A 20,720-nucleotide genomic window follows, 5' to 3' on the forward strand; every position below is an offset into this window, starting at 1 on the left:
GAGCCCACCCTCGCTATCTACTCCGTATCCTCTACCGTACACACGACTCCGTCCATCCTCTATGTAGCAGGCGTCTCGCCCCTCTCGCGCAGGCGTACTCTCAGGCCTCCCCTAAGCGAACTGGTGGGCTGGTAGGGTGCACCTCCCGTCGTTGTCCGGCTTGGGCCCTTGGCACAACAGCCGATCCCTCCCAGTCCAGGCGGCCGGCAGATGGGGGCACAGATTATTATATGAGCACACATGGCGAGCACTGACGCTGACAAGGGTTAGGGGGCCATATCGCGACGGGATCGCGACGGGCACCACCTATCATCATGGGCCACCAAGCGCCAAGAGGGGCCATGCGACGCGATTGCCGGTCCGGGCTAACATCGGAGTTGCACCGCCTCGTCGGCTCAACGCATGGCAAATAGATACACAGTCGGAACACGCAGAGTTCATGAATTGCCATTCTATCCTATCCTGTCCGGTCCTATCCTAAAACCGTCCATCCTATACCGTCCGATGGTCTCACACGCATGCAAATCCGACACCCTCTCAGCCTCAGAAATAAAAATAAAAATAAGAATAAAAATAAGAATGGTGGAGACACATGGGGAAAAAACCTATGTCAGGACTAAATATTTCTGGAAATCATGAGTGCAGGGAACATGCCAAGAGTCAAATCAAAGCCGCACGGGAAAAGTGGCCCATGACGTCATACCGAGGTCCCTTTAGTAGCGACGCGGCGGCGGCGGATAGCCTCCTGGGCCGCTGGGCGATGGCCCACCGTATCCATAGGGCGGTTGGGCCTGGCCATAGCCAGGCGCGCCTCGGTTGCCTGGGTATGGCGGCTGCTGCGGCTGCTGCTGCTGCGGAGGGTAGCCGGGCTGCTGGCTGTACGAGCTGGGGGGATAGCCGGCCGGGGGTGCATTGTATGGTGCGCCCTGCTGAGCAGGCGGCTGGCCGTAGCCGCCGCCGTATGAGCCTTGCGGAGGGGGGCCTCCGGGCGCGGGGCCTCCTGTACTGCGTGCAGCTGCTCTCTCGTCTTTGGAGTCGTAGGAACGGTCGATGGAGCCCAGCATGAGTTTGGCACACTGCGGAAATTTGGTTAGTCCTGGAACAATGTATGCCGCGATATGTGGAAAACGAACCCAGGCCTCCCGAGAGAAATTCACTCTTGGAAATTTCCGTGCCATTTCATCCTGCTCGAGCTCGAAGTCTACAATCACACGGTCAGTCAAAGTCCGGTTAAGCAGGGTTTTAGCAGCCTTGTGCGACTTACTTGAGGTGCAGTCAATCAGGTGTCCAATCTCAGGGTCTTCATCCAGGTCGGCCAGGAAATCCCGAGCACGCAGGTCATTGCCGACCTGCGAGAATTGGAAAGAGGCAGCACCGGCGCCATACCCAGAGCGCTGAACCTCTCCCACGGCATGGATGATGGTATCGCGTACAGCGCTGCGATTCTCGCCGGCAGGTTGACCGTCGGTGATCGTGATAACAAGCACGGGCTTAGAAAGGCGGCCAGCACGAGCCGGCCCTACGATCAGCTTGTCCACAACCTTCTCCCTTAAACCGGTACCAAGCGGAGTCAAGCCCGAGAAACGAACACGGGACACGAGATCGTTGACATCATTCGGGTTTTTGATGCCATGGCCTTCCTCAATGGAGTTCATGAATCGCACCTCGATGCCATCCCGGTCGAAAGATGATGACACAGTGGCGACAATGCTCAGAATTTGTCGGAGTTGTTCCTTCCGCAGTCCACGCTCTTCGAACTCGATTGAGCCGCTGTCGTCCACATAGAGAACGATGTCGAAGAGCGCGAGCTTCATTAGATCAGTAGCCACTTCCATAGGCAGCTCCAGCTCTTGCACGATTCCCTGTAGCCGAGCTGGGGCTTCATTGGCAAGGAACTGCACTAGACGTTCCAGTTCCTGCGATCCCGGGGGATAGAATTTCTGAAGCTGATTCTCCTGGATGGCGGCATCTAAAACCCTTCGATACGCATCGACCTGCTGTGGTGCGGCGGGCGCACCACCGGGGGGCCGTATTGACCACCGGGCGGGCCATATTGACCACCGGGAGGTCCAGGTGAAGGCCCAGGGCGTCCCTGGGCGGAGTAGTGCCCAGTTTGAGGGGGGCCACCCAGGCCACCCTGGGGCGCACTTTGGGGCGGGTAAGGTGCCTGGTTATAGGTCTACCCGTCAGCTATCCGTTCAGATCCGAAACAAATTGCACAAAACTCTATCAATCATAACAGGAACGAGCGCGAGATGACAAGGCAAGGCATGGGGCTCATCTGTACATAGGAAGGCTGCTGTCCGGGATAAGGTGATTGCTGTCCGGGATAGGGAGGCTGTTGTCCAGGGTACGGCGACTGTTGACCGCTGCCAGGGTATGGTGGCTGCTGTCCAGGGTATGGCGATCCCGAAGATCCATATGGCTGGCCTTGAGGCGGCGGCGGCGCTGGACGTGCATAACCCTGTTGCTGAGGAGCCTGTGCGGGGTAGGGTGATGGCTGCTGCGGAGGAGGCCTAGAATAGGGCGCCCCGGCCGGGGAGGGTGCGTTGTAAGGCTGGTAGGATTGAGCTGGTGAGCCGCCGTACGGAGGATTGCCTTGTTGGTAGTAGGGGCCCGACATGTTGGTGGTTGTTGTTTTGGGTAGTCTGTGGGTTGTCCCGGAGAGCGCTAGAGAGGGCTCCGTGGAAGACAGGATGGAGGGGTAGAAGGGTGGGGAAGAGAAAAACGAGACGGGCAGATACGAAGAACGAGGAGAGTGGCAAGTGAAAGCGATCAGAGAAGGCCGCTTACCGATCCCTGGGCAGGCGGCCCCGGATAAGCCTGGTACTGCGGAGGTTGCTGCTGCTGCTGCTTCTCAACCGTCAACTTCTTGCTTTGGTCGGACGAAATGACGTCGGGTCGGTCGACAGCGCTGAAGGAGCTGAAGGACAGGTGATCGGACTTACGTATCCACCAGGCCGCAGTGCTGCAGGCGGAGGAGGGCCTCCAGTATAGCCTGATGGCGGAGCACCGCCATACGTGCCAGAGTTGCCCGTGTTGGACAGCATCGTCTGCTGATTCTGCTGGGCAGCGGCGAGCTTTTCGGCGAACTATCTCGAGCAGAAAGTTAGTCAGTTTGCTTGCGGGTGGGGGCGGAATAGCGAGGCAATGTGGCACTTACACCCATGTTGAAGAAGGCAGAAGAGGTAAGAGAGAAAGACAGAGAAGGCTGCCAAACGGGCTGGAACAGTCATACAAAAATCAGAGATGACGCGAGCTGCTGGAGCGGCACCACTCCCAATTCGGGTATCGCAGAGTCTTACTCCAATGGGCCGCCGCCAATCCAGCCAGGCTGGGGCGAACGGTGGGGTACACAGCCCAGCCTCGGATGCACCGCGAACATACACAACGGCTGGAGATGTACACTTGATAGGTAACTGTTTTGCATCCATGGTTCTTGATTATAGGTATCCTATCCAGCAGAAAGTAGAACTATGGGCAAATCTGATGTGCTCTGGGTTGGATCTACTCATATATGGAATGTGCGTCATGATTCCAGTATTGACATTCCTAGGTAGTGAAGCGGTACGGACTCAATCAGGTAGATAATAAGTAACTAACGCACCCAGCATCTAGTCTCTTACTATCGATACATAGCCACGCGATGGCCGCTTCCAAGGAAATACCAGAAAATAGAGAAAGCGGCTTCTTTGCATCTAGTGCTTTGATAAGTATGCAGACAATTCTCTTCACTACGACCTCCGAGGTAGCTTCAAGGCGCTAAAGGGACTTAAGAGCAGCTAAAATAAAGGAGACAGCAAGAAACCAAAGCAGTAACCGTTCGAATACACGTGGAGTCATCTGCGATCAAAAAAGAGAAAGGATGCAGAGGCACCAGGCCTTGACCCTAAGGGCCCCAAAATTCCCGTGGCCAATCTTCGGCAAATAACTCATGAGATGGAAGTTCTTACAGCAGGTTTAGTCAGGATAGACAACACTGCATGGTCTTTCCCGAGACTCTTTGCTGCTCTCAGGAAAGGAGTCAAGCCATAGTGATCTTGGGAATGTGGATTGGCGCCTCGATCAAGAAGAGCTTGAACCATATCTGAAAACCCCTCCCAGGGCCATCTGGTCTCCCAGTGCTCATTTCCAAACAATCTACTATCCACGGCATAGGAGAGTGGAGTTCGGCCTTGATTGTCCTTGGACGTAGCGTCGGCGCCCTTTTCCAGCATCATTTGAACCAAAGAGCAGTCAGGCCACTCGGCGGCGTAAGATAATGGAGACCTGCTATCCTCATCCTCACTGTTAATGTCGGCGCCGTGGCCAAGCAGAAATCGAATAATCTTCGGTACCCCCATATCGTCGCTCGTATATGTGCGAGGATGCGAGTCTTCCATGGACCCGATGGCAGTTGTAATTGCATGAAGCAATGGAGTCCGGCCACGTCTGCATCTGCTCTCTATCTCCACCATTCCTGTTTCGAGGAGGAACCGCCCAAAACCCAAGCGAGGATAGCAGAAAGGCAGAGAACTTGGACTAAAAGTGACTGCATGCATCAGTGGACACATGTTGTCCTTGTCTTCAATGCTTGGATCAGCATGATACTCTTCGACAAGCATCTTAACGGTAGCCTGTTGCGTGTACCTCGTAGCCAAAGACAGTGCCGTTCTGCCGTTGGGATCCTTGCCATTCACGTCCACCCCATCAACGGCGAGAAGCCTTCTCAGCACCTCATTCCGCCCGCTGCTTGCTGCAGAGTACATTGCCTCCTGAGCCTGTAACATCTTTTGGCTCGGATGCATCCTATCAAGGAGCAAGTTGACGAGAGGCAGCTTTCCATTTCGTGCGGCAATTGAAACGAGGTTCCCTATTATACCTTCATGTTGTACTTCGGCTCCCCACTCAAGCAGAAGCCCGGCCATACTTTCGTGGTCATTTCGGACTGCATATGCCAATGGTGTATCTCCCGTCCGATCGGGGGCATCCACATTAGCCCTGGCCCTCAGCAAAATCTCGCCAATATCCCTGTCGCCTACTCTCGCCGCTTGGTGCAAGGGGCCCGCCCTTGAAAAACTGTCTGTGGGCTCAATTGCGGCCCCATGCTCTAGAAACAATTGAACAAGTTCTGCAGGACCGCCATCCGCTGCGAAAAACAGAGTATATTCTCCTCGGCTATTCTTTGATTCAACATGCCCACCCAACCCTTTCTCGATCAATGTTTTAGCCACTTTGGTGAGTCTAAAGATAGCTGCAAGATGGAGGCCTTGCCAGTCTGATCTCCGCATCAGCTTAAGCCAAAAGTTCTTGGGAGTAAATGTGTAGAACTGAAGATCGAGCACCTGAGCGCAAGCATTCACTTTCGCGGGATTAGCAAGAAGTCACAAGACAAGATCCATCTTAACCTCTTGCTGTCGGACATGATGTCCCCAATTCTGGGCTGAGTAGACAAACAAAGGATTTTCATCGATGCGGGCCTTGAAATCTTTGGGCTCAGGTACTGAACCGTCCGCAAAAACATCAAAGCAGAGATATTGAATGCATTTTGCTCCAATTTCTCTATGCGCATCTGGGAAATGGCGCATTCGGTGTCGGTCGAAATATTCCTGTGCTGTATAGTGGACGAGCCTGACAACATCACTCTGCTCATCCACAGTAACAAGGCCTGCACAGACAGAAACTAAATCTTCTATGTCGGGGAGGTTTTCTTCATCAATATGAGGCTGGTCATCTTCAATAGCGAGAGCATGCCGTAGCTCAAGCGTCGTCAATGGCCGTGCTGCAAAGGAAACCCAAGAAATAACATTGAAGGCCTTTTGTCTTTCCCAGCGCTTCTCACTCTCTATTCGATAAATTGCTTCTGAATATGCGTCATCCAGTTCAGTTGGCAAAACCTTCAGACACTCTCGGATCTCTTTGGCCGATGCTCTCCCCTGCAGGGATTCAATCTGTAGTCGGGCGAGGAGAAACCTAACGAGTGGTCAGTGGTTACAGCATTCAAGCACGCGTGGGTGTCTGTTGACGAACATTCCGTTCGCTGCCTCTGAAATTGTTGTAATGATTTCTTCCTGTAGGTCCTTTCTTTTTGGACAATTCGAGGCAGAGCTTCCATTTGTCCCCTCAGAAACTTTCCAACATCTTCCACATCTGCATAAATCCTGAGATGTAAGCTCTCTTGGAACATCTCCGAGATGCTCATAATATCTCTAGATGTCGCGAACATGCCGACATTATGCATTCTTTGTAGAGTAAATATCTCGGCGAGAAGCCTGTTCAGAGATCCAGCGGGAAGTTGACTTTCATCCAATGCATCCAAGACAATAAAAACCCTTGGAAAGGCACGAACCGCAGACTCTAGAGTGCTGAGAAGGCTCAGTGCTGTCGGCCGAGTGGTCCCTGTCTTGTTCTCTTTGTAGAGCCTGTCTGACACTGGGAAGATGTTTGGATTTTGTTCGACTAGTTGATGTAGCATCATAGCGAGTATTTCGTCCTGCGTTGTCTTCTCGCGAAAATTGAAATAGCAGAATGCAATACCGACACCGCACTTGGAGGCTCTGTCCTGAAGCTCTTCTATCACGATCGATGTCAGAAATGTCTTTCCGGCACCTGGCAGACCTGGACAAAACAAAGTCTGCTGGCCTGGAACAGTACTGCAGTCCTGATTTATCCATCGCTTGAATTTGTCGTCTTTTAAGAGCCAGTTCCCTGTGCCCTGCTGAACATGGGAGATAAAGTCGGCCTGTTTGTTTGCATGGTTGGTTGGGGAAAGCCAATGAAGAACCTCTTGTCGCCTCTTGTCTTCTTCATGCTGAACTAGCTGGGTGACACCCCGCTGAGTTATATCCCACTGCTCTTTCCCTGCTTCTAATTTTTTGCTAGTTTCACTTTAGCTCCCTGTTGAAGACATTGAGGGTCTGGTCTTACATCTGAATTCCATTAAGCAATAGACCAAATGCAGCAGTAATCCCAGCAAGTCGTGGTCGGAACGCGTCGATTTCAGCCTGATCCCATTCTAGCCTTTTCACAACTTGCTGAAATTTTTGTTTCCATTTATGTGTACGCGGCTCATTCGGCGTTAGGTCCTGAAAGCTTTCCAGAATTTTGTTGAGATCCTTCAGAATATCCCGGCAGTGTTGGGAGGTGTCATTCAGTGTTTGTTTCTGTTGATCCGACAGGCTTTTCTCGGGCTCGATATCCTCGATGTCTCGTAATACATTTGACAGGCACTTGACACTATCAAATATTCAACCAAGAGGTTAAAACCTCGTTAGAATAGGCCACTACTCACTCATCAGATATAGCTTTGAACTGGCTCGGGGCATCTATAAATCTCTTTCGCGTCTCTTTTGCAAGCTGCAAAATGGCCAAGAAATCGCCGATACTAAAACCAAAAGCTGCCATCTTCCCTTTGGAAAAGCTCGCTCCATTGATAAGTGAAAAAGGGGGAATTGGGCAGCTGATCTCTTAGGAAGATGAGCAATGTGGACTACGGTGAAGTGGGGTTTCTACCGAAGCCCCTCAGAGCTGTGACTTCTCCTGCATAGCCGCCCAGATGCCGTGATAGGAAATAGTTTGTCCATGTCTTGTGGGATTCGGTGGCGTAGCAAACACTAAAATTAGAAACAAAATTAATTTGCGCCTGGAGTCATTCCGTAGAGTAATTAAATGGGTCTGAGGAAGCTAGAGAGTCATCGAAAGGAAAGAGAGTGGGATAAAGACATTCAAGATTAATGGACGCTTGAATGAACCATATAATTGATCCGTCAAGCAAAGGCAAAGACAATCGACACAACACGGCCCAATTCCTTGGAATGAAGGATTCGACACGGATTTCATTAACCCCTCAAAGATACAAACAATTACCTTCTCGAACCTTGCCGCTGATAAACTTGTTCAGCCTCCACAGGACAGGGTCGCATAGCGGGGATTAGGGATGGGACCCAATCCAAGGCTACATTTCGGTATTTCCACGAACGTGGCGAAGCAGGACTGTTGTTCGGTGGCATTGCCCTCCTTTTTGCCCGCTTTGGAACTTTACTATGGCCCCTCCCGCCCGATGATACACGGCCGAAGAGTGGAACGAATGTTCTGTAGGCATCACGACCTGATGATCTTTAAAATCAAACCGTGGAATGAAAAGCTATCCTTCTACTGCTATATCTTGAAATTTGATAATTTGCGGTCGCAAATTCTCTCAATATCATGATGCACTCTACATGTTTGTCCATATTTGTATTTACTAGTTCCTACTGCACCTATAATGGTGAATGGTGGCATGGACTATAGGGTACGCACAAGAATAGGGTGTAGAGTGAGACGCTCGTTTCGCGTAGTGACTATGATTTTTATAAAGCTGAAAGGAAGAATTTTGGCAACATTGCACGATCACGCTATCAAAGGAGTTGTAACGTGTCAGGACTACATCAATTTTTCGAAGCTCATAGGTTGCTGTACCTACCGTCCATCGGTACCTTAATGTATAGCTATAGCTCGAGGGCCACTCGCTCTACCACGATGCTTAGGTTGCAGAGCTTGGTGTGAACTGCCTGGGTCCAACATACACTATATATTATATTATACATATTATCTCTCTCTAGGGTTATATTTTCCTGTCTCGCCATTGTCCCTACCCCTATTGCCACGACAGACCGACATTTCGTCCTCTTCTTAACCCCCTTAGTAATGCCTGCCCCCACTACCACCCCTCCATCCACTAGAAGCCCGGCATGCGTAGTATAGCTCCGCAGCACCTGAAGCAGGCGCTCGTGGATAGCTCTGGCGCCCCAATCTCCCCGATCCCCCCAGATCGGCGTCACGACCCATGGGTTCCAGTCTGGGGAAACGGTTCGACCCAAACAAAAATTCCTAGCTGTCACAGGGCCGACCGGCCCACCAGTCAATTCCGTCCCCTGGGCCGCTGGGCGCGATCGGCGACGGGAGCCGCTGATGTCACCCAAAGCTGGCATGCGCTGCGTGGAAATGACCAGCTGAACGGTGAATCATTGGGATCGGCACTTGAAAAAGTCAGGCCTACTTCTATCAATTGCAGCGTCGTTTCCGCTATCAACCTCTTCTTCGACACGAAACCTTAGTCTCACATCCCATCGCCCTATCAGAAACGAAGCTCTCTCTCTTTTGTTCAAACTCAAACATTTCCATACACGTCCCCCTTGGTCGCCACATCACCTCTCGGACAAAGGGTGATCCCTTCTGCCCCGGTATCTCCCAGTCAAGGCGATCAAGTCCCTCCTCATACCTCCTAACGCGATCAACCCATCTCAAACCGCCTGCATGTCTACCCCTGTCATACGCATCGGGATCCTGGGTGCCACCCACGCCGCCGAATCCATCTATCTGCCAATATTAGCCTCTCTCCATACACACTACCATCTCACCATCCTCCACACCACCAGTGACGATGTCGCAACCGACAGCCAGAAGCAATTCGGCCTCGCCAACACCACCACAGTCGCCGACGAGATCATCAACCACCCTGACGTCGACCTAGTCATCAACCTCCTCCCCTTCGACCAACATGAGCAATATACCCTGGCCGCGTTGGAAGCCGGCAAGCACGTCATGGTGGAAGTCCCACTCAGCCTGAGCATCCACGGCCTTCGTCGAATCCGCGATGCACGAAAGAAGGGCATGGCCGCGCGATCGCATCGACCGCACAACACCGGCCCCAAGGTCTTCGTCGGCTGCGCGCGTCGCTACGCACCCTGCTTCACAGACATATTCAAGAAAGAGCTCGCCAGCCTGGGGCGCGTGTACTACGCACGCTGCCGCAACATTGCAGGCCCGTTGACCAGGCCCGCAGTTCAGAAGAATAATGACAGCGGCATCGGATACACCCGTGGAGCCAATGTGGGGAACGGCACAAACGGCAGCATCGCCCGTCCACAGCGCCACGCCCTGCTTGCCGAGATCTTCGGCTCAGACGAAGACCTCACTTGCGATCGCGAGGCCTTTTGTCGATTCCTCGGCACGCTGGGCTGCCATGATTTCTCGCTGATGCGTGAATCACTCGGCTTTCCCGGCGCAGTCTCCAACGTGTCTATCATCGAGCCTTTTTACTCTGCCATGTTCCACTACACTGACGACTTTGGCACTCGTGACGGGCACCCTTTCACACTAGTGTACGAGGCGGGCATTGACGCTGTTCCCCGCTGCGACGCGCATTTGACGGTCTATGGCGCGAAAAAGACGCTCAGTGTAGAGTATGACTTATCCTGCCTTAGTGAGGCCGAGAAGGATGTTGCGGTGCGCGTTGTTGTTGAGGAGGCCAACGTTGAGACTGGGGATGTGGACGTTGAGATGCTGAGCAGCGGCAGCGAAACGATCAATGGCAGTGCCAACGGCGATGGCAACGGTGACAGCGCCGCGAACAGAAACGGTCCCCTCCGCCCTCGAGTTAAAAGAACTGAGTTTGTGAGTACTGCCAGAGAAACATTCGAGCAGGAGTTCTTGGCGATGCACGCGTACCTTGTCGGCGACCGCGGTGATAGCCAAGTTGAGGCGAAAACTACTGCGGAGGATGCTCTGGATGATCTTAAGCTCATGCATATGATCTTCGAGCACTATGATCGGCAGTGCGGGACGATCCGGACGCCGCTTGGTTAAAAGGGCCGGGGGACGAGCGCCGATTGCAAGTGATTTATTATATACTCCATCCGAGATTGGACCTACGAGTTATCTTCGAGCTAGGTGATCTGTTTTTGTGCCAAAAGTGGGAACTAATGCTGCAAGCGGGAACCTATAATGCATTTTCACTACGTCTTCTAGATTTGGAGCCCCTTTAGCTGTTCAATCTGACGTGAATCGATCATTGAAGATCCGAAGAAATGAGTGGACTATTGCCGGACTGGAAGATGCAATATGAGTATACGCCCGCACCTTGGGCAGCAAGAGTCTTTCCGGATTTTCATCTATGCATCGAAATAATATACCGCTCTCCACGTCACCAAGTGGGTGTCTGGCCAGACACTACCGGCAGCACACCACTACCGCTTGCCCTTCTTCTTAGTCTTCTTCGAGCTACTGCCACCTCCACCGCCAGTCTTTTGCTGCGACTGTGCAGTGGACTCTTCTGCCTTCTCACTGACAGGGCCACCTTGGGTACGGTCCGCGGCACGCTGCTTGTTCTTCTTGCCCTTGGGCCGATAAGAAGATCTGTCGCGCAGCGGCAGCCAGCGCTCAGGGTCGGCTTTCTTCTCTGGGTCATAATCCTTGGGAAGGCGGGACTTGCGCACGCGCTTCGCGGCACGGCCTTCTTTGTCAGATGCAGTGCGCTTACGAGCTCCAGCAAACGCGGCGGCAGCGGCAGCGGCCGACGAGGCCGATGGCATGATACCGGCGGACTCTAGGGCAGAGACGTCAATGTCGGCTACGAGATCGCCAACATCGGGGAGACTGTCGAGCTTCGACTCCACCTGCGAATAGTCCAGGGTTGCTTGAGACGCGACATAGCCGGCCATGGCAACACGGTCGCTGGGATCTTGCTGGCATAGGGTCTTGAACAGATCCCCTGCAGTCGCCAGATCGGCCCGGTCATCGGAGTGGAGGAGGGAGGTAGCGGCGGCGCGGAGGAGAGATGCGGGTGGCTGGGGCTTCTTGCTCCAGTACGCGGCGGCCTGTGCCAGGGCGGAGCGAATCTGGAGCTTCCGCCCCTCGAGCTGGTACAGTGAGATGAGGGCGCTCAGCAGGCCTGGGTTGAAGCGAGCGTCCTGATCCGCCTCGGAGATTGACTCCTCCAGAGTGTGGAGCGTTCGCTCCATGGCGGTGATGGCAGAAGTGGTGTTGCCCTCGTTAACGTAGAGCTGAACCACGGTTAAGAGCAGGCCTAGATCCTTAGGTCGCCGCTCAAGGAGCGGGAGAATGTGTTTCAGAGCTTTCTGTCCGGTTTGACCTTGCGCTTGCGCCGCAGCATTGTACACGGAGAGGAGGTTAGTGCTGGCTGCTGTAGAGGGGCAAGGGCTTTTCGACAGCGCCTTGTTCGTTGATCGAATTATGCCATCGAATTTCTGAACGAGGAGGTCTGCGGCGTGTGAGTTGCCCACTAAAGCATTTTCCTGGAAGGCGAATAGACGGTCATTGTTGACGGCATCCGGTGTTTCGTGGAGGGCCTTGTACAGAATAAAAGGGTTGATGTTGGTCTGGCGAGCCAGGACCATGTTGTTGCGAGCGATCTTCTTTGTGGACAGTTCGGAAATACTGAAAGAGAACGAGAAGAGAACAGAGTTAGCCCCTTGTCACAGTTCATCAAGGCATGTTAAGACAGCAAATAGCTACTCACTCTTCCACGGAGATCTCCTTCAGTAAGGATTCGGCCTGCTCCGTCTTGCCCAGCCGAATCAGGACATACAGATACTGTACTGCAATCGGTAGCAACTCGGCGGCCCGATCCTCAGGCGTAAGTTCCTCTGATGTTTGGCAGATATCTATAGAAGATTGTCAGATGGACTCCGCAATACGCAAGGGAATGGGTGATGCTCACTCTTTGCACGGTTAAGAAGCACTTCGCCTTGAGCAAGCCCGCCCTTGGCAATATTCAAACACGCGGCATTGTATGCTGTCTCAAAAGATTCCAGATCCTCCCTTGAAGGCCGATCATGGCGAACATATTCCGGCTCTCCACTCCACTGTAGCTGCGCATCTGTAGCCCACGAGTTGATAGCCAGGTCGTTCTCTTCGTGCGAAAAATTGTCCTGGGCCAACTGCTCATATAGATCTGCGGCGTGGCTAAATTGCTCAGCTCGGTAGCTCTAATCAGAGTGAGAAATATTAGCATATTAGCGCAAACACGAGGCTCAGATAATGGAAATTGCTCATCATACCACTTGGGCCTCCAAATGGCGGGCGCCTCTCCCGGGGCCGCATTGCGTGACAGCATTTCGAGCCTCCTCAATCTTCCCACACTTGTACAGCGCATATGCATATTCCAGCCCGGCACTCTTCTGCAGCGCATCGCCTCCGGCCTCGAATACTCGCAATGCATCGTCGTATCGATCGAGTTTTAACAGGGCGATCGCCTTGATGTGCTGGACTTGTTGATCGTTCTTGGATTTGGTAAGGGTCTCGTTACAGGACTGGAGAACCTCCTCATGGTCGTCAATCGTAGCTCGCTGCAGGAGCGAGCTCAGCGACTGCGCAACCATGGCGGGGTTGCGTGAAGAATGTTAGAGGAACCGGGAGCTTGCGACCGATGACTCAAAGTTGACGGGTGGGACGTGCGCTAGAATGGTCTCGCTGTCGAGCAATTGACGCAGCAAAGACCTTTTGACGAGACAGCGGTGATATCTATCTCCACCGGAAGACCAGCGTGTGCGGGAAAATGGTCTTTCCCCATCAGGCAATACTGCGCTGAGTGGCCTTTTACCCCACCGTATTGAATCACGTGATAGTATTCAACTTGCCCATATCGTCCCAGGAGCTGGTATGCACAAATAAAAATCATCATTTAATGCCGGGATTAGTGTCTAGACACTCTGACGACCATCCACACGAACCCAAAATGCTATCCACTGCCAATTGGTCCAAATGTCCGTAAGCGCTAGATGCTAGAGATTGACCCGCTCACCTTTTGTTGACATCCTTGGTTTATGTCCAGCATTAAATGGCCACATCTTGTCCGTCTTTCTACCGTAATGTCTTGGTGAGACCTGCCTGGCGAGACCTGTCTTGTGGGGAGATTATTGCCAGCGAAAGAATTATCGACCACAAGGAAACCGAGCCGCATCAATAAAGAATTATTTATACAATTCCGAAACGGATGACGTGGTTCACCAGTTGCTCAACAAACTTAGCTAAACATGAGCCCTTTGTTTGCTGTCTCGTACATTTTCTGGACCGTATCTTGGGGATTGAACTGCCCGTTACGAGATTGTTCTTTGTCGGCGGTTACCTGTAGATAGTTATGTCAGCACATGAAGGGATAACTTACCGCTAGCAACTGATTGGTTGCTGATGGGCCCACATTCGTTTAGTATTTCATATGTAATTAGGGAGCTGAGCTGCAATGCAGCCATTATCACAGCTGAGTGACGAGACACATCGAATAGCGGTGTGGCTCATGGGGTTATTTTAGCAGCGCTTTCGGCCCTGTTTTTCTGTTGATTCAATCAATTCTATTTATACAAATTGGTTCCGCTTGATCTTATTGGTTATCTCTGCATACTAGGCTATATAGTATTAGCTTGCTGTGACAGTTATGAGCCCGATAGCCCGTTGATATCACTAAGAAAGATACGTATCAATACGCCTGGATCTTTCTGTCAACGTAAGCTTCCTGAATCAGCCCTGTATAGCTATCTAGCGGTGGTTCGATCAACACCGAAGGACTGCAGGACCCGCTTAAAGACCCTGTAAATCAGCCTGATTTATATACGAAGATGCCGACTTCTGAGATAACTTAAGCGTTAAATGTAATCCCCTAGGACTAACGGCTCCGGTCGGAGGCTTAGTGGAGAGTATAGATCAGCTATATAGAATCAGCAGCGATAGCTATAAAGGTATAGGGGTATATTAACCCTAAGCTAACAGACGATAAGGTCAAACAGCCACCTACTAAACTAAGGGACACCTTCCCTCGGCCGAATAAAATTAACAGCGAGGTTAATAACCCGATAAAGCTCTCCGATACCGAATACCTTCGTTATACCCGTCTCGTTATACTAGTTAAAGAGGAGAGAGCGTTCTACTACGCTATTCAAAAGAACCTCGCCGACATAAACGCCTATATCCTTAAGATAACCTATCCTAAAAAGCGTAGTATCCTAGCCGACAAGAGAACTATAAGAGAGAAGATAGTTAGATTAGTATAGGAATTTAAGCTAAAGGGGGCTACTAGGGTATAAGGCCTCAGAAACGCATAGAAACAGTAAGTAACTACTCTATTTAGTAAGGCCTCGGTGTCGATAGCTAAATAGCTAACAGACTAGTTAAATCTATATAATAAAGTGTATATAGCGAAAGTACCTAATATCTAGCGTTATTCCTACGTCACCGAGTACCTTAGGGACGCTTTCGCCATTAGAGACTTCCTCTAGGTTATCCCTAGCTAGGATAGCTAGTTCAGTAATCAATATAGGGCTCTGCTAGATAAGAAGGAGAAGCTAAAGTTCTAGGATATCATCTCGGAATACAGGACTTACCGAGAAGTACAAAACTAGGACAAGAAGGGCTATTTAGGTACTATAGCCTTCGTAGCGACGCTATACGGGCATTAACAGCCTGATTAAGGGCAGTCCTTATCATTATCGAATTCGAAGAAGCTACGCTATATATATAGTAGTCTAAAGTATTACTAGAAAGACTACTTCTATATTAACGCTTCTAAGAGGCCTTAGGGATAGTAGTAATATAAAACCTCTCGTAAGAGAGTCGAGGACGGTATTAAGAAGCTAAGCCTCGCTAAATAGTAAGAAATTACTAAACTAATAAGTACCGAAGTCTCGTTATTATCTAGGAAGGCTAGCTAGATAGCTTAGCTAGCTATTACCGATAGAGATGATAGCTTTAATAATCTACTAACCGAATCCGTGAGCTTCTTTACCTTCGATATTACCCTAGCCGTGTATAACGCCGCTATATCTCTTCCGCTCGAAAATAGCTAGATTATTGACTCGGGAGCTAATATCTATATTTGTAACCGTCTCGATCGTTTCGTAGGAGGTATAAAGGAAGAACGCCGTATAGTTACACTCGGTAGTGGTAAAATCGCTGCTTATAGGAAGGGTACTGCCAAAGTTATTATTGAAGACCCTACCGGTAAGATTATATAGGTAATCTTACTAGATATGTAGTATGTCCTAGGCTTTAAAACTAATATCCTATTAGTGTTAGAAATTAGTAAGAACGGCTTCTTCTTTAATAGCCGCTTCCCGGCTATTACTAAGGACGATAAACTAGTAGCTATATATAGTAGGAAGTTTAGACTCTACCTCCTAGAGTATTACTAGGGTAATAAACGTGTCCCGACAGTTAAAGGCCCCCTAGTAGCCTTTCCTATACTTAAAACCTCTTAGAAACTACTTATATCCGTCGCTTTACCGTAGATTTAGCACCGGAGGCTTAGGTATATATATAACCGACGTATTAAGACCCTCGTAAAGATGGTTAACGGTATAATAATTAAGGGAGACTTTAAGGATAACGCTTAGTGTAACCCTAAACGATATAAGACCTATTAGCTAGCGAAAGTAAAGAAGTAGATCTCTCGGAGGTTAGTAGTAAGAATAAAGACCTTCGGTAAGTTTAGAAAGCTTCATTTTGACCTGTTATAGCTAGAGGAAGCTTATAACGGTTATAAATAGGTCTCTCACCTATTTATCGAAGGTATTCGCCTCTATATAGCCTAGACACACGAGAAGAAGAGTGGTTATATCGATGCTATTATTAGCTTTATTACTATCTATCGAAATTAGCTTAGTATAGATATTAGGGTCTTTAAAAGCGACAATAAATAGACCCTAGGCCTTACCTTCCGCCTATACTGCGAGAGAGAGGGTATTTTAATCGAATTCAGCGTCGTAGGAATACCTAAATAGAATAGCTTCATCGAGAGAGCAGGGGGTGTTATTATCCTTATCGCTAGAGCTCTTATTATCGATATAGGCTTACCGAAGAAGCTTTAGCTAGAAGTAGTGAATATAGCGGTCTATTTAATTAATAGAGCGCCTACGATACTACCTAACGGCTAAGAGATTATCCTATAGATTAAGGCTATTCGGAAACCTTACTACTAGAATAAACTACGCCTTAACCTTTCAAACCTCCGGGTGTATAGCTGTAGAGCGTATATACGCCGTTAAGGGATTCCCTAGAAAGATAAGATAGCGCCGTACGTAGAGATAGGGTATTTAGTCGGTTATATTACCTCGAATATCTAGAGAGTATAGCTACTATATCTTAATATAGTTAGAGTAGTTAGGGATATTATATTTAACAAGAACGTCCGATTTAACCTATAGGAAATAGAGAGACTACCGCTAATCGATATCCTCGAGACGATACTATAGACGGTAGGACATAACGCTACAGAAATGCCTATTACCGACGATGAGGGCCTTGAGATAACCCTTACGATACTAGAAAGGCAGCTAGAATTGCTAGAAAGGTAAGAAGAACGGAGGGAAGTAGAGCAGAGCTCTACGAAAGAATCTATATTAAATTCCCTAGTTCTAATAATAATAATACTATCGCCGACGCCCTCCCGTTAACCGATAGTGTTAGAGAGGTTATTAGAAGTCCTAGGAAGCTTTCTAATAGAGCTAATGCTACTCTTAACCTCTCTAATAATACTAGAAACCTTAAACCGCCTCGAAGCTAAAGAGGTAAGAGGGTAAGGGCCTAATAAGTAGCTCCTCGGAGAGCTTAGATAGGTATTAGAACCACCGGAAGTATTAGATCTACTACCGCTAGGATACCGTAAGTATAGATCTCTTATACTAAGAGACATTAATACGTCGCTTTCGGAGAGTAATATTATCGAGGGTAAATATATATATAGGAGGGCTTATTTCGTATTAGTAAACGATCTAGAGGACTATTATAAAGGTATTCTGTTAGCGTTTTCTATAGAGATAAGCTCGCCACAGACCTACTAACGTCCTTACCGAGACGACCTACTACTAGAGCCGAAGAACTAGGCAGAGATAATACGTCACCCGTATAAAGAGGGCTTCGTAGTAGTAGCCTTATAGGAAGTTAAAATACTAGAGAGAAAGGGCACCTATAAGGAAGTCAACCGACCGATAGATAGAGGTATTTAGGTCTTACCGTTAACGTAGGTGTTTATATACAAATTCGATAGCGACGGCCTATTAATTAAATATAAAGCGAGGATATACGTAAGGGGAGACCTCTAGAAGATATTAATAGATAAGAAATATTCAGCGACACTAGCCGTTCGCACTACTAGAGCTATCTTCGCCCTCGCCGCTATATTTAACCTCGATACCGCTTAATACGACGCTATTAACGTATTCCTTAATAGTTAGATTAATAAGGAAGTGTATATAGAACTGTCTCCTAGCCTCTACCCTCCGGGACGAAGACTAAGGTGCTAGAAGCTCTTAAGAGCGCTGTACGGCCTACGGAAATCACCGAGGCTCTAGTAGTAGGAAGTATTAAGAGTCCTAACAGCTTTAGGCTTTAAGGTTATTTATAAGGATATTTACCTGTTTACCGCCGACGGGATCATTATTATCTTCTACGTCGACGATATCCTTATCTTTAACTATCCTTTAATACGTTAAGAGGCTACGAATATAGCTAAAAGCCTTAAAGAGACCTAGGAGCTTCGCTCGATAGGCGAAGCGTAGTAGTTTCTAGGCATCCGTATCGTGAGAGATCGTCAGCAGGGTAAATTATAGCTATATCAAGATGCCTATATCTCTACGATAGCGTATAAATACTATTTAACTACCGAAAGACACCTTAAAGTTCCTCCTGTTAATATTACTAACCTCGAAGCTTATAGTAGAACGGCTACCGACGAGCGAAGGTATAAGTTCTCTGCTAAGGTCGGTTCCGTATAGTATACTACGACTATTACCCGGCTAGACGCAGCGAAGGCTATCTTATATCTCGCTTAGTTCCTATCGAACCCTTCCCCTAATCACGTTAACGCTATTAACTAGGTCATCGCTTACCTCTATCACACATAGATAAGGGCAGTCTGCTATCGGAAGCTACCTAATTCAGACCCGACGACCGTTTAGTTCTTTAGTAATATATTATATAGGGATAATAATAACCGGAGGAGCTTATCTAGATATATCTATTTAATATACGGAGGGCCGGTAGATTAGAAGGCTACGAAGCAGAAGACTATAACAACGAGTACTACTAAGGCTAAATTACTAGTAATATCAGACGCTAGCAAGTCTCTATATATATAGAATCGTCTGTTCGCGGCTATTATGTTCGTTCCTAGTCACCCTATTATCCTATAATATAATAACTAGCAGACTATCAACCTTTTAACGGGCGAATTACCTCAGCTACGCATAAAGCTCCGATATATTAATATCTACTAGCACTAGCTGCGACAGGAGGTTCAAGCCGAACGTATACCGGTGTAGTAGGTCAAAACGTCGGAGATAGTGGCTGACGGTCTTACGAAGCTATTACCTCGCTAGAAGTACGTCGAATTCGTTAGATAGCTAGGGATGGAAGATATTAGACGGCTATTAGAAGGTGAAATCAATGCCTAAGGACGTCAGATAAAATAGTGTAGTAAATTGCCCACAGCCATTTTGCTAAAGGGGTGTGTCAGCACATAAAGGGATAACTTACCGCTAGCAACTGATTGGTTGCTGATAGGCCTACATTCGTTTAGTATTTCATATGTAATTAGGGAGCTGAGCTGTAATACAGCTATTATCACAGCTGAGTGACGAGACACATCGAATAGCGGTGTGGCTCATGGGGTTATTTTAGCAGCGCTTTCGGCCCTGTTTTTCTGTTGATTCAATCAATTCTATTCATACAAATTGGTTCCGCTTGATCTCATTGGTTATCTCTGCATACTAGGCTATACAGTATCAGCTTGCTGTGACAAGTTATCAAGGCTCGCACCCCTTCGTCCTTGCTCTTACGTCTGGCTGCGTCTTTTTTTACACCTACATGTTCAGCGCTCAACTACAATTACTTTGATCTGGACAGTTGATCAGGTTAGGTTCAAAAATTCATTCCAGTTGCTCATATTATTGGCAGAAACGATGCCGAAACTCCCCGATAAAGAAAAGAACCGCTTACCTTTGGCCTTGGGGGGAATTTGATGAATGAAGAAAATTTCAACTTACAAAAGAAATGACCACTGACCTTAAATCACCATCAATCTGTCCCGCAATACTCACAGCCGCATTCAATGGTTCCAAATATATTATCCCACACGGTTGCGAGATGGGGCCCAAGGTATGTTGGAGACGTTACGACTCTATGGTTCATCTCGCGCGCGGCGTCCCGCATCCGCCGGACCTCGTCGTCGACCTGCTTGCGGTAGTGCAGCCGACCGATACTGACAGCTAGCATGCTCATTACTTCCGCAAGCTCAGCGCGGTGGTAGTACAAGGGCGGGGTGTCCAACTCTCGGATCAATGTCACCATGTGCTCCCTGATGCAGTCGACCTTGGTCCGGAAGCAGGCTGTCAAGCCCTCGCGGTCGTTATCAGACATAATCCAGGAGCTCCAGATCTCGAATGTCAGCGTTGTGAACTCATCGAACTCATTCAGGAGCTGCGCGACCCGGGTGGACATGATGCGGCTGATACCTGGATCCCCAATGAGATTCATGTTCCAGCGCACCAGCTTGTCGCACATTTCCTTCCGCATGCGGAGGAAACGGTCGATGTTGTTTTCTGGTGGAGATGGACGGTTGGTATTGGAGGACATCTTGGTGGATGTTGTTGATGGGTTCCTTCTTACCTAATTCCAAAGAAGCTTGGTGTTTCAAACGAGAACTGGAAGATAGCAGTTATGTGGTTGCCAGTATGGATTTGGAGAGTCTACCAGGAGAGGGCGTTTAGGTCATATTTATAGGCGAGGCCTGATGGGATCTCTTGATCCAATATTCTTTGTTAGCAGGAGCTGAACGAAAACAATTCTTCTGAACAAAGAAACTTCTTGGACTGTTCTTTCTTCGTTGTATACAGAAGGCATGAATGAGCAACGGCTAGCAATGGGCTTTGTTTCCAGCAACTGCAGAGGTAGCCGGGCTTTACACCTAGAATCTG

At 49.1% G+C, this 20,720-nt stretch overlaps 5 protein-coding genes across 5 annotated transcripts; 1 reads left to right on the plus strand and 4 right to left on the minus strand.

The window, feature by feature from the left end:
* Positions 1-713: 713 nt before the first annotated feature.
* On the minus strand, positions 714-3,169 carry rfeF (uncharacterized protein; the record flags this gene model as incomplete). The annotated part of the gene is made up of 4 exons (XM_056686642.1): positions 714-1,895; positions 2,794-2,871; positions 2,949-3,092; positions 3,164-3,169. The coding sequence occupies 4 exons, from the start codon at positions 3,167-3,169 to the stop codon at positions 714-716; spliced, it is 1,410 nt and encodes a 469-aa protein (XP_056545384.1).
* A 2,194-nt stretch (positions 3,170-5,363) lies between these two features.
* N7482_004518 (uncharacterized protein) lies at positions 5,364-7,383 on the minus strand (the record flags this gene model as incomplete). Its single annotated transcript, XM_056686643.1, has 4 exons — positions 5,364-5,952; positions 6,006-6,857; positions 6,907-7,215; positions 7,271-7,383. 4 exons carry the CDS (start codon positions 7,381-7,383, stop codon positions 5,364-5,366), a joined length of 1,863 nt encoding a protein of 620 aa, XP_056545385.1.
* A 1,890-nt stretch (positions 7,384-9,273) lies between these two features.
* Positions 9,274-10,605, plus strand: N7482_004519 (Gfo/Idh/MocA family protein; the record flags this gene model as incomplete). Its single annotated transcript, XM_056686644.1, has 1 exon — positions 9,274-10,605. The coding sequence occupies one exon, from the start codon at positions 9,274-9,276 to the stop codon at positions 10,603-10,605; it is 1,332 nt and encodes a 443-aa protein (XP_056545386.1).
* Positions 10,606-10,985: 380 nt separating this feature from the next.
* N7482_004520 (signal recognition particle subunit SRP72) lies at positions 10,986-13,139 on the minus strand (the record flags this gene model as incomplete). Its single annotated transcript, XM_056686645.1, has 4 exons — positions 10,986-12,195; positions 12,278-12,422; positions 12,479-12,746; positions 12,819-13,139. The coding sequence occupies 4 exons, from the start codon at positions 13,137-13,139 to the stop codon at positions 10,986-10,988; spliced, it is 1,944 nt and encodes a 647-aa protein (XP_056545387.1).
* Positions 13,140-19,821: 6,682 nt separating this feature from the next.
* On the minus strand, positions 19,822-20,379 carry N7482_004521 (uncharacterized protein; the record flags this gene model as incomplete). Its single annotated transcript, XM_056686646.1, has 1 exon — positions 19,822-20,379. The coding sequence occupies one exon, from the start codon at positions 20,377-20,379 to the stop codon at positions 19,822-19,824; it is 558 nt and encodes a 185-aa protein (XP_056545388.1).
* Between the last annotated feature and the right edge of the window lie 341 nt (positions 20,380-20,720).

Source organism: Penicillium canariense (genome assembly GCF_028826845.1).
Source record: "Penicillium canariense strain IBT 26290 chromosome Unknown utg000002l_segment0_segment0, whole genome shotgun sequence".
NCBI lineage: Eukaryota > Fungi > Ascomycota > Eurotiomycetes > Eurotiales > Aspergillaceae > Penicillium > Penicillium canariense.